This window comes from Oncorhynchus kisutch, linkage group LG5, assembly GCF_002021735.2.
Source record: "Oncorhynchus kisutch isolate 150728-3 linkage group LG5, Okis_V2, whole genome shotgun sequence".
Classification (NCBI taxonomy): Eukaryota; Metazoa; Chordata; class Actinopteri; order Salmoniformes; family Salmonidae; genus Oncorhynchus; species Oncorhynchus kisutch.
In genome coordinates, this window is record NC_034178.2 from 3945889 (window position 1) to 3960860 (window position 14972).

Sequence of the window (14972 nt, forward strand, 5' to 3'; positions counted from 1 at the left end):
TTAAATCAAATCACATTTTATTGGTCACATACACGTGATTAGCAGTTATTGCAGGTGTAGCGAAATGCTTGTGCTTCTAGCTCTGTCAGTGCAGTAATATCTAACAAGTAATATCTAACAAATTACACAACATATACTCAATACCCACAAATTAAGAAGGAATGAATTAAGACTATATACATATGGACGAGCGATGTCAGAGTGGAACGGATACAGAGCGGATACAGTAGAATAACATAGGAAAGAAATCTGGATATTCAGACATTGTTAATGTTATAAATGACTATTGTAGCTGGAAACGGCAGATTTTTATGGAATATCTACATAGGCGTACAGGGACCCATTATCAGCAACCATCACTCCTGTGTTCCAATGGCACGTTATGTTAGCTAATCCAAGTTCATAATTTCAAAAGGCTAATTGATCATTAGAAACCCCTTTTGCAATTATGTTAGCACAGCTGAAAACTGTTGTTCTGATTAAAGAAGCAATAAACTTGCCTTCTTTAGACTAGTCGAGTATCTGAAGCATCAGCATTTGTGGGTTCGAATACAGGCTCAAACTAACCATAAACAAAGTACTTTCTTCTGAAATGTTTCAGTCTATTCTTGTTCTGAAAAATGAAGGCTATTCCATGTGAGAAATTGCCAAGAAACTGGAGATCTCGTACAACGCTGTGTACTACTCCCATCACAGAACAGCGCAAACTGGCTCTAACCAGAATAGAAAGAGGTCCCGTCGATGTGGATAGGGGGGTGCTCACTTTGCTATTTCCTGTAGTCCACGATCATCTCCTTTGTTTTGTTGACGTTGAGTGAGAGGTTGTTTTCCTGACACCACACTCCGAGTGCCCTCATCTCCTCCCTATAGGCTGTCTTGTCGTTGTTGGTAATCGAGCCTACTACTGTTGTGTCTTCTGCAAACTTCATGATTGAGTTGGAGGCGTGCTTGGCCACGCAGTCAGGGAGTACAGGAGGGGGCTGAACACGCACCCTTGTGGGGCCCCAGTGTTGAGGATCAGCGAAGTGGAGATGTTGTTTCCTAACTTCACCACCTGGGGGCGGCCCGTCAGGAAGTCCAGGACACAGTTGCACAGGGCGGTGTTGAGACCCAGGGCCTCAAGCTTAATGATGAGCTTGCAGGATACTATGGTGTTGAATGCTGAGCTATAGTTAATGAACAGCATTCTTACATAGGTATTCCTCTTGTCCAGATGGGATAGGGCAGAGTGCAGAGTGATGGCAATTGCATCGTCTGTGGGTCTTTTGAAGTGGGTCTAGGGTGGCAGGTAAGGTGATATGATCCTTGACTAGTCTCTCAAAGCACTTCATGATGACAGAGGTGAGTGCTACGGGTGATAGTCATTAAGTTCAGTTACCTCTGAGTACAGGAACAATGGTGGCCATCTTGAAGCATGTGGGGACAGCAGACTTGGATAGGGAGAGATTGAATATGTGCATGCCTGGGTGGTATGCACGCCTCCTAAGTCGAACCAGCAGGCCGCCTCGAATGCCTCTCCTCCGCCGGCGATGTTTGGGTCGGCCTCCGGAATAAGTTCAATTGCTCTGGAGAGAGTGAACAAAGGGATCTGCTCCAGGGAAGTCGTAATGCTGGTAGTTCTGGTGAGTTACCGCCGCTCTAATACCCAATAGTTCTTCCCGGCTGTATGTAATGACAAAACATTTCCTGAGCTAATAATGTAACAAAAAAAAAATGTACTTATAAAAACAAAATACTGAAAAGTTTTCTAAGAGGTTGTTGCGATACTGCCATGACGCCCGCCAAACATACCCTCGTAAAACTGACTATCCTACCGATCCTCAATTTCGGCGGTGTCATTTACAAAATAGCCTCCAACACTCTACTCAGCAAACTGGATGCAGTCTATCACAGTGCCATCCGTTTTGTCACCAAAGCCCCATATACCACCCACCACTGTGACCTGTATGCTCTAGTCGGCTGGCCCTCGCTACATATTCGTCGCCAGACCCACTGGCTCCAGGTCATCTATAAGTCTATGCTAGGTAAAGCTCCACCTTATCTCAGCTCACTGGTCACGATAACAAAACCCACCCGTATTACACGCTCCAGCAGGTATATCTCACTGGTCATCCCCAAAGCCAACACCTCCTTTGGCCTCCTTTCCTTCCAGTTCTCTGTTGCCAATGACTGGAACGAATTGCAAAAATTGAAGCTGGAGACTTATATTTCCCTCACTAACTTTAAACATCAGCTATCTGAGCAGCTAACCGATCGCTGCAGCTGTACATAGCCCATCTGTAAATAGCCCATCCAATCTACCTACCTCATCCCCATATTGTTTTATTTACTTTTCTGCTCTTTTGCACACCAGTATTTCTACTTGCACATCATCATCTGCACATCTATCACTCCAGTGTTAATTTGCTAAATTCGAATTATTCACTCCTATGGCCTATTCATTGCCTTACCACCTCATGCCATTTGCACACACTGTATATAGACAATTTTTTTCTATTGTGTTATTGACTGTATGCTTGTTTATTCCATGTGTAACTCTGTGTTATTGTTTGTGTCGCACTGCTTTGCTTTATCTTGGCCAGGTCGCAGTTGTAAGTGAGAACTTGTTCTCAACTAGCCTACCTGGTTAAATGAAGGTGAAATAAAAATAAAATCTCCTTCGGTGCCATCTTCATCAGCTAGATATCAGGGTCATGTGAGGCATAGAACTCTCGAGGGCAAGTACTGCACTTCATTAAACCACCCAAGTAGCTGCAGGGAGATTCCTGCATTTCTGTAAACACAGGCCGACAACAGCGTTTCACACACACACAGACTTATGCACGCACACACACAGTCCGCAAAAGAACGCCCCACAGAAGCACACCCAGGGTCCGATGCACACACACACACACACTCCTAACCTGTGTCCCGGCGATCCCAGTAGGTGCTCTTGCGTCTGTAGCTGAGGTTGTCTGTAGCTCTGTGGGCCAGGACAATGACAGACAGGCTGTGTAGGACCTGACCCAGTCTGGACAACAGATGTGATGAAGCCTCCTGCAGCTGTCCCTGACCCACAAACTCCGCCAGAGACATGACAGAGTGTGTGAGGGAGAGAGTGTGTGTGTATGCAGCTTCGTGGGTGAGTGTTCCGGAGTCCCTAAGTCGCACTAAGCTACACTCAGTGTGTATTCCAGTCTCTCCAAATCAAGTCTAAATGAGTCAAACCAAGCCGTCCTGGTCCAACCAGTGCCTCTGACCCCTCCACTCCTCAGCCAGTCTGTCTGTGACTGTGTGTGTGACTGGGGAACACATCTTAGTGGTGGTGGTACGTCCGGTGGACAGCAGAGAGGAAGAGAGGGGTGGGACCCGGGACAGGGGATGGAGGGAACACAGCGCTGGCTGCTGTTTAGGACCACCAATCCCCTTCTGCTGCTCTAATTATACCCACAGCCAGCCAAGTGTAATCTGTGCATGCTCAGGGACCAAAGCACGTACGTACGCATGCGCACACAGACAGTTTACGATGTGAGCACACTGTGAACAATGCCATTGTCCACTTCCTCCACAGCAGCACCAAACCAAGGCTGTGACAATAAAGGACGCATTAGTTCCAGATTCAGAGACTCCTCAACATCAGGACTCTCTCTTTCCTCAGTCAACTCTATTGCCTTGGCCTACCACATCTGATAGCATGATCTGCAGCCAGACATACAGTGGGTATCCCTCAACACAAGATGGGTATTCTCCAACCCCCTCTTATCACATAGAAACAAACTGTGATTTACAGAGCCAATCACCCAGTACAATATCCCTGGGTAGTCAATGGATCTCTGATGCCCATCTTTCACAAGCAGGCTCTATGTGCGACTCTCTCGGTCTGTCTGGAGAAACACTTCACTATCACACAACAGAGCCAACACTCTAGAGAAAGACAGAGGGAATGGCAGCTACTGTACACCAGGCATTTATTTCATTATGGAAAATGTTCAGAGTTGTAATAGAAATGTATGGTCTATGACTGACAGGTTATTTCCCCATGATAGGAAGTTAGAAAGGTCCTTGTCTGCACAATGCATCTCCATCTGCCTGGAATAGAAATTCAGCTGAATTTTTCGAGCACTTCTGAGTTACGGAAACTTCTGACAAGCTTTGATTTTGGTGTGAACTACTCCGTTAAAAAGGGATAGTTCTCCCAAAGCTAGTCCTTGGACAAGGTAAGACAGCAATCCATGTTTTGATTGTGTACCTGGCCACGGTCTCCAAACTGTTTAGATTTTTTTAGCAAACGCCAGTGTAAGCCAATACCCCAGATATTAGCATTTTTTGCTTAGCTCAAAAAATTTACTTTAAGATGATCTATTGTTTGGAAATGTGGGTGAACTATCCCTTTAAGTGGGCCTGTCGTCCCCCCACAGTTCTTACAGTTAAGAATCAAGGAGATTAGAATTCTCCTGAACACAGTTCTTACGGTTAAGAATCAAGCAGATTAGAATTCTCCTGAACACAGTTCTTACGGTTAAGAATCAAGCAGATTAGAATTCATCTGAACACAGTTCTTACGGTTAAGAATCAAGGAGATTAGAATTCATCTGAACACAGTTCTTACGGTTAAGAATCAAGCAGATTAGAATTATTCTGAACACAGTTCTTACGGTTAAGAATCAAGCAGATTAGAATTCATCTGAACACAGTTCTTACGGTTAAGAATCAAGGAGATTAGAATTCATCTGAACAGTTCTTACAGTTAAGAATCAAGTCATTATGAGTTGCAAAATGGGAATTTAAGAAGATAATATGGAGATGAATCTCTAATACTGTACATGAAAAAGGGACTATTACTTAATTGACAATCATTCATGCAATCCCTCATTGTTTCGCTATTTTTGCTGTAGGCATGAGGCTCACCCCTCTCATGTATTAACCATGAGTTTTATGTGGTCACTCTCACCTAGTTCACGATTCATCATTGTCCTACACTTTATTATCTTACAGATGATCACGGCCACAGGTTCATCACAGGGTCAGTAGGGACCTTCCAGAAAGTTATACAGAGACACAGATCCATTCCCTCAGTGACTTTGATAAGCCTAACATCTCATATTCAGCCAGAATTCACAGGTCGTGTGTAAACTGTACAAGAACACCACTAAAAGTGTCCTGTATAGCTAGTACATATCATCAACTGAGGATAAAAAAACAACATGTGGTAAAAGCAGAGATTGATCTGTGTGTAAACAGAGCTTGGTAATCTCTCTGCTTCAAGATGGCTGCTGCAGGCCAGAACATCACATTTAATAAAGAACAGCAACACTGACCTAGTTATTTTTGTTTTATTTAGCAGACACTCTGGGACTTACAGGAGCAATTAGGGTTAAGGGCCTTGCTCAATGGCACATCGGCAGATAAGGTCACCTAGTCAGCTGGGGGATTCAAACCAGCAACCTTTCGGTTTGTGGCCCAACAGTCTTAATCGCTAGCAGTTACACGTCACACATCAAATAGCACCTACAGGCTACTGAGCTGGGAAGTAGTGCCCTTGTGACATGCAAGGCTGCTTCAGGGACCACACACACACTTGCATTCTCTCTGACTGCTTGATGTGGCTGCCGGCTACACCAGCAGGAGAGTTTGATTCACGTCATCTTAAATGGTCTTTCACCCCCTCCTCCACTCTGCCTGCCAGTGGCTGTAGTGGATCAGACGATGCATCTATGGTTCAGAGCTATAAAGCATTTTATTAAATATACTGATCCCGAGATCAGCTAATTAAGTTTGCCACCAGCAACAGACACACAGGCACCAGAACACAGACAACAAACAGGGATACTAATGAAACAAAGTGAGTTAGTGTAAAGAACAAGAACGCCATTCATCTCAATGGGGGGGGACATAGTGTCATGGGTCTTGTGACGTGTCCAAATAGAGCCAGGCTGCAGTGAGACATGCATTGACATTGTGACACCTCTCCTACTAAATATATCGCTACTTAATAAAGCTGCTCTGTGACTGTCTATTCTACTCCAACACACAGCAAAATACTTGAGAGCTGACTACGTATCATATTGTGGATAGAAAAGGGAATCCATGGTTTCACAGATCAACATGAGCGATCAATCAATGAATCAGTACTAAACGTCATTATCTCGCATTTATTGAGCTACACTGCCACCACATGGTTAAATACTCAAACTCCTTCTACCTCAAATATCTTAAGACTGCTCTTGTTGGAAGTGTCTAGCTAGCACAAGTGTAGCTACTACTACTGTATACTCCAGTTATCTGTAATATTGTTTGTTTTCTAACCATGACAGTTGTCTAAACATGATTTACTTACTAGATTCAAACAAGCGGGAATTGACATTGACAAGTCTGTGCGTCAAGTTCTACCTACCTAGAAAACATGATCTGAAAGTCTGCCCGGTTCATGTCGACTACTTTCCAAGGTTCTAAAATCACTTCAATGTTAACTATTTAAGTAAACTTACCTGCTATATCGTGGATTTCCACTGTATAACTTCACATGCGTTCTGCTGCGTTCTCGAACTCCAGCACAATGGCCAAGTCACATGCCCCCTTCAAACTAATTAGACCTCAACTCTGAAAGCGTCCTGCAAGAAAGAAAAAAAACTCACCGGGAGCGTGATGTATTAAATTTAATTTATTAGAAAATACCTTTTTTTGGGGGGGACAAAGGCCCTCTTATAGTTTACTTAGAATGCACCCCTGATGCTGACACAAAAAACGAAGTACAAATTGTTAAAAAACTTGACTTTATTATTAAAGAGATGACAGGATGTTTGTGTCCATGGCATGTCATTTCTATACATCTGTGCTATACAATGGACAGGATTTACAGACAGAGGTATTGCAGTAGCATCTTCTCTTGGCACGCCCTGATGAGAACTTGTGATTGGAAAGAAAGACAGGGGAGCCTGCTGGGAGAGGTTAAAACACTAAAGGGTGCATCTCTAATTCTGCATCTCAAATGGCACCCTATTTTGTATAGTGCCCTATTATGTATGGTGCCATTTAGGACGCAGACAATAGCTTCATTGCCTCCTTTCCTTCATCTGCTCTGTTGACAGGTGAATGAAAGCAAGTCCTGGTAAGCATCTTCCATATCGCTTTCGGATCAGTGAAAAGGGAAGGGAGGCGAGGAAGCCACCTCTGACTATTGAGATGCACCCGAATACTACAGTATAGACCATCATAGTTTTTTTTTGAAAGGCTAGTTTTGTCACCATACAGTTACCATTTCACTTGTAGCTTCTTCAAGGTTTAATGTCGCACTATGACAAAAGTATTTTCCCAGGTTTGTCTGAGTGGTCAGGAGGTTTGTCTGAGTGTCTTGTACAATTAAGGAATTGAGCTGGTTCAACACGACAGATTCACAAGCAGAACAGAGGCCACAGTCTGCAAGGAGAATCAAGAGAAACCCAGTTAAAATAATACAAAACACAAATAAAATCGTAACGTCTGTCAGTCTTTTAGCCTTAGGGGCTGTGGGCATTGTTTTTGAATCTCTTTAGAGGTGGGTGGGAGCCTGCTGTGTTGGTTCCATAATACAGTTGTTAAACAGCTATAACAGTGTTTATTAACAGTTATAAAACACACCGCAGACTTTAAGACACTGGTATGGAAAATAAACACATGTCAGTAAGAAAACCTAAACAAAATATTCACAGAACATGTAAACAAACCAATCAAATCAAGACATTCTGTTCATTATCAAATGTACAAAATGAAATTCACACGGTGATGGTAGCCTATCAGACACCTCAAAGAGGTGAGGGTGAACACAGCTGGAGGCGGAGGCAGACTACTAAAATGACAGGCTTCTAAAACCACACCTCCCAAGAGGGGACTGTGAAAGAGTGGGAAAAGTGGATGTGTGTGTGTGTGTGTGTGTGTGTGTATGTGGTGAATTGAGCATGTGTGTTTGTTTGTGTGAGTAATTTGCCAAGGCAGGGTTTCAAAATGTTCTGTTTGTTTATGTCATAGTGAAATGAATCCCAGTTAGCCCTATTTGTCTTGAGGTGTTAAAATGCAGGGCCAAATGGAATCTGTGAAGTCACCACTACAGCATCCTCCTATGGGTTCTCTTTCCAGAGCTCCGACTTTCCGACCTGAAGATCACTGAACGGACAACTGGGAATTCTGAAAAAAAATGGTCAAATCATGACGTCAGTGATCTTCTGGTAGGAAAGTCGGAGCTCTGGAAAGAGGCCCGAGTTCCCGACTTGGAATTCCGAGTTGGGTGACCGTTCAAAACGATTTTTCCCAGTTGGAGTTTGTTTTTTACCGAGTTCCCAGTTGTTTTGAACGCCCTGAAGTCGGAGATTTCAGAGTTCCTAGTTGTTTTGAATGCAGTATTATCTCCACCTGGCTCTATTATGATGTCATCGCAACAGATTCTGTCTGGCTCTTTTGTGATGTCAATGTTCTGTCTGGTTCTATTGTGATGTCATCACAACAGATTCCATCTAGCCCTACTTTGATGTCATCTTCATGTCATATATAAATACTATCAAGGCAGATTCCATGTGGCTCTCTGTCTCTATGTTGTGACATGGTGGTGTGCGTCAGGTCAGATGTTGGAGGGCCGTCGGCCCCTGGTGGCCCCCAGTGAGGCCCTCAGACGGGGGTCTCTGGCCCGGTAGTGCTCGTTGAAGTCCAGTCTGAAGCTGAGGAAGCGCAGGCTCTCGTCTGGACTAGTCATTATCAGCACCAAGAACTGCTGCACTATGCCCTGAGAAGGAGCACAACCAACCACAGATGTTATACACTGAACACGACCACAGACAACCAGACGGTCCTATCCACTGAACACTACCACAGACAACCAGACAGTCCTATCCACTGAACACTACCACAGACAACCAGACGGTCCTATCCACTGAACACTACCACAGACAACCAGACAGTCCTATCCACTGAACACTACCACAGACAACCAGACTGTCCTAGTGAAAGCCACTGTGGCAGTGAGAAGAGAGTAAGACCCATACCTGGTAGAAGTGTGTTAGTATCCGTAGCTGAGAGCGCATTTTTGGTATGGTTTCCTGGAACTCTTGGATCCTCCTGTTCTCCTCTGCCTCCTGTTCAGCCGTCACGCCCCACTCACCCTAAAAACACACACACAGACAGGCAACATTAGGTGTCAAGTTTCAGAAGGAACTTTGTTGTTGCAGCATCAGTGTGGTATCAAAGTGTGGTACCAGAAACCCTAGACCCACTCCAATTTGCATACCGCCCCAACAGATCCACAGACGATGCAATCTCTATTGCACTCCACACTGCCCTTTCCCACCTGGACAAAAGGAACACCTACGTGAGAATGCTATCATTGACTACAGCTCAGCATTCAACACCACAGTGCCATCAAAGCTCATCAATAAGCTAAGGACCAGGGGACTAAACACCTCCCTCTGCAACTGGATCCTGGACTTCCTGACAGGCTGCCCCAGGCGGTAAGGGTAGGTAACAACACATCCGCCACGCTGATCCTCAGCACAGGGGCCCCTCAGGGGTGCGTGCTCAGTCCACTCCTGTACTCCCTGTTCACTCATGACTATACGGCCAGGCACGACTCCAACACTATCATTAAGTTTGCCGATGACACAACAGTGGAAGGCCTGATCACCGACAACGACGAGACAGCCAATAGGGAGGAGGTCAAAGACCTGGCCGTGTGGTGCCAGGACAACAACCTCTCCCTCAACGTGACCAAGACAAAGGAGATGATTGTGGACCACAGGAAAAGGAGGACCGAGCACGTCCCCATTCTCATCGACGGGGCTGTAGTGGAGCAGGTTGAGAGCTTCAAGTTCCGTGGTGTCCACATCACCAACAAACTAATATGGTCCAAGCACACCAAGACAGTTGTGAAGAGGGCACGACAAAACCTATTCCCCCTCAGGAGACTGAAAAGATTTGGCATGGGTCCTCAGATCCTCAAAAGGTTCTACAGCTGCAACATCGAGAGTTGGTTGCATCACTGCCTGGTATGGTAACTGCTTGGCCTTCGACCGCAAGGCACGACAGAGGGTAGTGCATACGGCCCAGTACATCACTGGGGCCAAACTTCCTGCCATCCAGGATCTCTATACCAGGCGGTGTCAGAGGAAGGCCCTTAAAATTCTCCAGCCACCCTAGTTATAGACTGTTCTCTCTGCTACCAGACGGCAAGCGGTCCCGGAGCGCAAAGTCTAGGTCCAAGAGGCTTCTAAACAGCTTCTACCCCCAAGCCATAAGACCCCTGAATATCTAATCAAATGGCTACCCAGACTATTTGCATTGCCCCCCCCCCCCCTCTCTTTTACACCGCTGCTACTCTCTGTTGTTATCATCTATGCATAGTCACTTTAATAACTCTACCTACATGTACATATTACCTCAACTAACCGGTGCCCCCGCACATTGACTCTGTACCCCCTGTATATAGTCTGGTTATTTTACTGCTGCTCTTTAAATTACTTGTTACTTTTATTTCTTATCTGTATTTTTTTTTTAACTGCATTATTGGTTCGGGGCTTGTAAGTAAGCATTTCACTGTAAGGTCTACACCTGTTGTATTCAGCATTTCACTGTAAGGTCTACACCTGTTGTATTCAGCATTTCACTGTAAGGTCTACAGCTGTTGTATTCAGCATTTCACTGTAAGGTCTACACCCGTTGTATTCAGCATTTCACTGTAAGGTCTACACCTGTTGTATTCAGCATTTCACTGTAAGGTCTACACCTGTTGTATTCAGCATTTCACTGTAAGGTCTACACCTGTTGTATTCAGCATTTCACTGTAAGGTCTACACCTGTTGTATTCAGCATTTCACTGTAAGGTCTACACCTGTTGTATTCAGCATTTCACTGTAAGGTCTACACCTGTTGTATTCAGCATTTCACTGTAAGGTCTACACCTGTTGTATTCAGCATTTCACTGTAAGGTCTACACCTGTTGTATTCAGCATTTCACTGTAAGGTCTACACCTGTTGTATTCAGCATTTCACTGTAAGGTCTACACCTGTTGTATTCAGCATTTCACTGTAAGGTCTACACCTGTTGTATTCAGCATTTCACTGTAAGGTCTACACCTGTTGTATTCAGCATTTCACTGTAAGGTCTACACCTGTTGTATTCAGCATTTCACTGTAAGGTCTACACCTGTTGTATTCAGCATTTCACTGTAAGGTCTACACCTGTTGTATTCAGCATTTCACTGTAAGGTCTACACCTGTTGTATTCAGCATTTCACTGTAAGGTCTACACCTGTTGTATTCAGCATTTCACTGTAAGGTCTACACCTGTTGTATTCAGCATTTCACTGTAAGGTCTACACCTGTTGTATTCAGCATTTCACTGTAAGGTCTACACCTGTTGTATTCAGCATTTCACTGTAAGGTCTACACCTGTTGTATTCAGCATTTCACTGTAAGGTCTACACCTGTTGTATTCAGCATTTCACTGTAAGGTCTACACCTGTTGTATTCAGCATTTCACTGTAAGGTCTACACCTGTTGTATTCAGCATTTCACTGTAAGGTCTACACCTGTTGTATTCAGCATTTCACTGTAAGGTCTACACCTGTTGTATTCAGCATTTCACTGTAAGGTCTACACCTGTTGTATTCAGCATTTCACTGTAAGGTCTACACCTGTTGTATTCAGCATTTCACTGTAAGGTCTACACCTGTTGTATTCAGCATTTCACTGTAAGGTCTACACCTGTTGTATTCAGCATTTCACTGTAAGGTCTACACCTGTTGTATTCAGCATTTCACTGTAAGGTCTACAGCTGTTGTATTCAGCATTTCACTGTAAGGTCTACACCTGTTGTATTCAGCATTTCACTGTAAGGTCTACACCTGTTGTATTCAGCATTTCACTGTAAGGTCTACACCTGTTGTATTCGGCGCATGTGACTAATACAATTTTATTTGAAAGAGTAACTAACACCCACACTAAACTGTTACAGATTCCCACTCTATGACCCCAGCATTCTCCCCATAGAGACATGACCTTCAACGTCTTCTCTACTCACATACTTCTCATTCAAGTAAACACACTCAACGGCCAATATTTAAAGTTAATATGAAATCCAATATCCCCCCCCCATCACTGACCAACAGCTTCTGTCACCCCAAACCCTCTTACCTTGGGACCCCAGTCTTATTTACAAGCTATTAAAAGAGAAACTTGGCAAATGCCGAGGCTGTGTTTGTTTTTCTAACACTTAGAGTTTAATAGTCTGATGCTCAGGGCCTGTTAAATCAATAGAATGACAACACCACCAGCATGTCCAATGGCCATTAAGGGGGGAACTTGAGTTGGCCCCTGGCTGGGTTCCAGACGACTTAGAACAAACAGGACATGGGACTCTGAAGACTACATGTTCCTCCAATTGCGCTCTATAACTAAAAGTTATCATCATTACAAGTAGTTGAATTGGGCCAGTACACACCGGTACTGAATACCAACACCTCAAAATGTTCTACTGCTTGAGTACCGGCACCTCTTATAGAATATTGGCTTAAAAATATTGCAGAGTACCGGAACCTAAATATAAACTTTGTCAGCCTGTGATTGTCAAGCAAATAACTGCCAGTCTCACAGTAACAGACTGTTAATGAACATTAACACACTCAGCATCTCCTGGCTTCCACACCGATGCAGACCTTTGGAACGTCTACATTTCAAAAAGTCTAATAAATCCATGTAATACAGCCCACACCTTCACAATAAATCCATTATTTATTTTAGACAGGTCTAAAGAAACATATGATAAATGTCTATTTCAGAAGAACAGAATAGCATACTCTGAGTTGTCCTTATGAAAGGTCCTGATCTGGCTATGCCAAATGGCTGTGGGCTACACTCATTTAGCAGACAAGATTTGCTTAGAATTCTGTGGCATTATTTTATAGTTTTTTATAGTATGAAGAATACAATTGAACAAAGCTAAATAAAGCATAAAGGATGCTTTCTCCAAACGCCCACATGGGCTATTCTGTGTTGAGCAATTAACAAAGAAATAGGTACTCCTATATGCTTAATTTAGAGTTATTTATGTACCTTTAGTTGTGATACAAATGTTGGGCTGTATGTTTTGATTTTTAATACATTCTAAGGCTGCATGATGCGACTAATGATGATTTGAGAAAAGTTGCTTGAAAGGTATGAGCTCTGCTTTGTTTTTTTTGTGCAGACTGTACACACTTCATCAGTCTCTCATTCATAATTTGACCGGCACTTGATAATGCATCCCTTTCGTGTGGCCGTAATGCCCCTAAAAAAAGCAACTCTCACTCGGCTCTCTGTCACGTGATCTAGTCTTTCTCACAGGCTACAAGTGAAGACAGACACATCGGGGGCGCAACTGCACCCATCCTTATCCAATTCCGAGGTGCATATTGAAGATATTGGAAGAACTGTCCACATTTACTTTACGTCAGCCAACAAGATGAGTAGGCCTAACGAACAGCAAAAGCACTAGCTTATGTCAATCTACTATCCCCCAGAGTACAAATGTTGACCTATTCTATATTTTGTGTGAGAAATAAATATTTCAAACCGTCTGGGACAGTTGTGGGATGTGATAGATCAAATTAATACAACCTCTTGCATCAAAGAAACATTTCTTTTTAGGCAATGAGGCTGACTCAACAGATCAGAACATTTAGCTTAAATTGTTGATAAACTATTAGGCTATTTCCTCACATTATAACCACAGCAATGCGCACACGGCTACAAGCTCAAATGTTCCATTAACTGGAAAACACCATTATCAAAAGTTAGATTATGCATGTAATGCTTTTATTATAAAAAGGTGCATTTTTATGGTGAAAATGATCTTCCCCAAACTTGAAACTCCGGCGCTGCGTATTTATGCCAGTTAGGCTCAACACCCATTGTAAAGCGAATTAATGTGCTTAATATTAAGAAGTTATTTGGCCACTTTAGTTGTGATACAAAACTTATCAAAACATATAGGCCTATGGGCTATGCTACATGAGGTGTGGGACTATGATTGAAAAAGTTGCAAAAGAAAGTGATAATATATCATTCTTAAGTGAAAGGCTAATATTGTCACCCATCAAACTATTCTTGATTTAATCTGGTCTTTACATATACTAAATAATATGTGAAATCTGTTTTCATTTAGAATGGACCATTATCATGCACCTGTCTCCAAACTGGGGCAGAGGGATAAAAATCTAGGCACTTAAATAGCAAATGGAGGACGCGTTTATTTTCATGCCAGCCAGTAGGCTATACTCTTGTTGTACATATAAGCAATGTGCTTAATATTAGGAAAGTTTAAAAAATAAAATATAGTAGGCCTAGCCAATAGAAAGCTGATGGGATCCTCCTCTTTTTAATAGAAGCCATCACTCTGTTTTCTCACACAATTGCATAGCCTATAGAAGTGTTTGCGCAACATGAGCTCTCATGAAGTGTTTGATTAGATTTTCAATTACGTTTGCATTGATTTTAGAGTGCTGAGTACCAGGCAGTTAGCAAGTTTAGTAGACTACTAATGAACAGCAGCATCAGAGCTTGGAGAAGCCTAATTACCCTGACTAATCAGTCCTGTGGAATTTGACTGCCCTCATGACTGCCGGTGTGGCGGTAATACGGTCACCGTAACAGCCCTAAATGCTGGCACCCATTTCAGTCCACTTCAAGCCCCGATCCTTCTACCTCAGAATCCCTCTGCTTCTTCCGCTCCTCGTACTGCAGCCGCAGGGTGAGTTCCTCCAGGGCAGAGCGGTACAGAGAGTCCTGGGCACTCTGGAACTCTATGATCTGGTCAAAGATCGCCCTCAGCTGGTTCAACAAGGACTAGCGGGAGAGTAAAACTTTTTAGATGACAGAGTTTATTAGTCACATGTACAGGGTCGCAGATGTAATAGCTGGGTACAGGGAAATTCTTAAAGGGATACTTAGAGATTTTGGCAATGAGACCCTTCATCTAATTCCCCAGAGTCAGATGT

General features: G+C 43.4%; 2 protein-coding genes across 12 annotated transcripts in view; both read right to left on the reverse strand.

The window, feature by feature from the left end:
* LOC109890362 (guanine nucleotide exchange factor DBS) overlaps positions 1-6584 on the reverse strand; it is a 67227-nt gene extending 60643 nt beyond the window's left edge. For 8 of the 9 annotated variants that reach the window (XM_031824146.1, XM_031824147.1, XM_031824152.1 and 5 more), the window contains exon 1: positions 6468-6584. The gene's annotated coding sequence lies outside the window, so the exon portion shown is untranslated. Of the gene's footprint in view, positions 1-2903; positions 3260-6467 lie in introns of those variants that run through there. The other variant, XM_031824145.1, reaches the window with a different exon arrangement.
* Positions 6585-6733: 149 nt separating this feature from the next.
* Positions 6734-14972, reverse strand: part of tubgcp3 (tubulin gamma complex component 3) — a 31265-nt gene continuing 23026 nt past the window's right edge. For all 3 annotated transcript variants that reach the window (XM_031824158.1, XM_031824157.1, XM_031824159.1), the window contains 3 exons: positions 14680-14820; positions 8991-9107; positions 6734-8731 (listed from right to left, as the gene is read on the reverse strand). In XM_031824158.1, the coding sequence (XP_031680018.1) occupies positions 8570-8731; positions 8991-9107; positions 14680-14820 (420 nt within the window). In that variant the 3' untranslated portion in view covers positions 6734-8569. The remainder of the gene's footprint in view (positions 8732-8990; positions 9108-14679; positions 14821-14972) is intronic.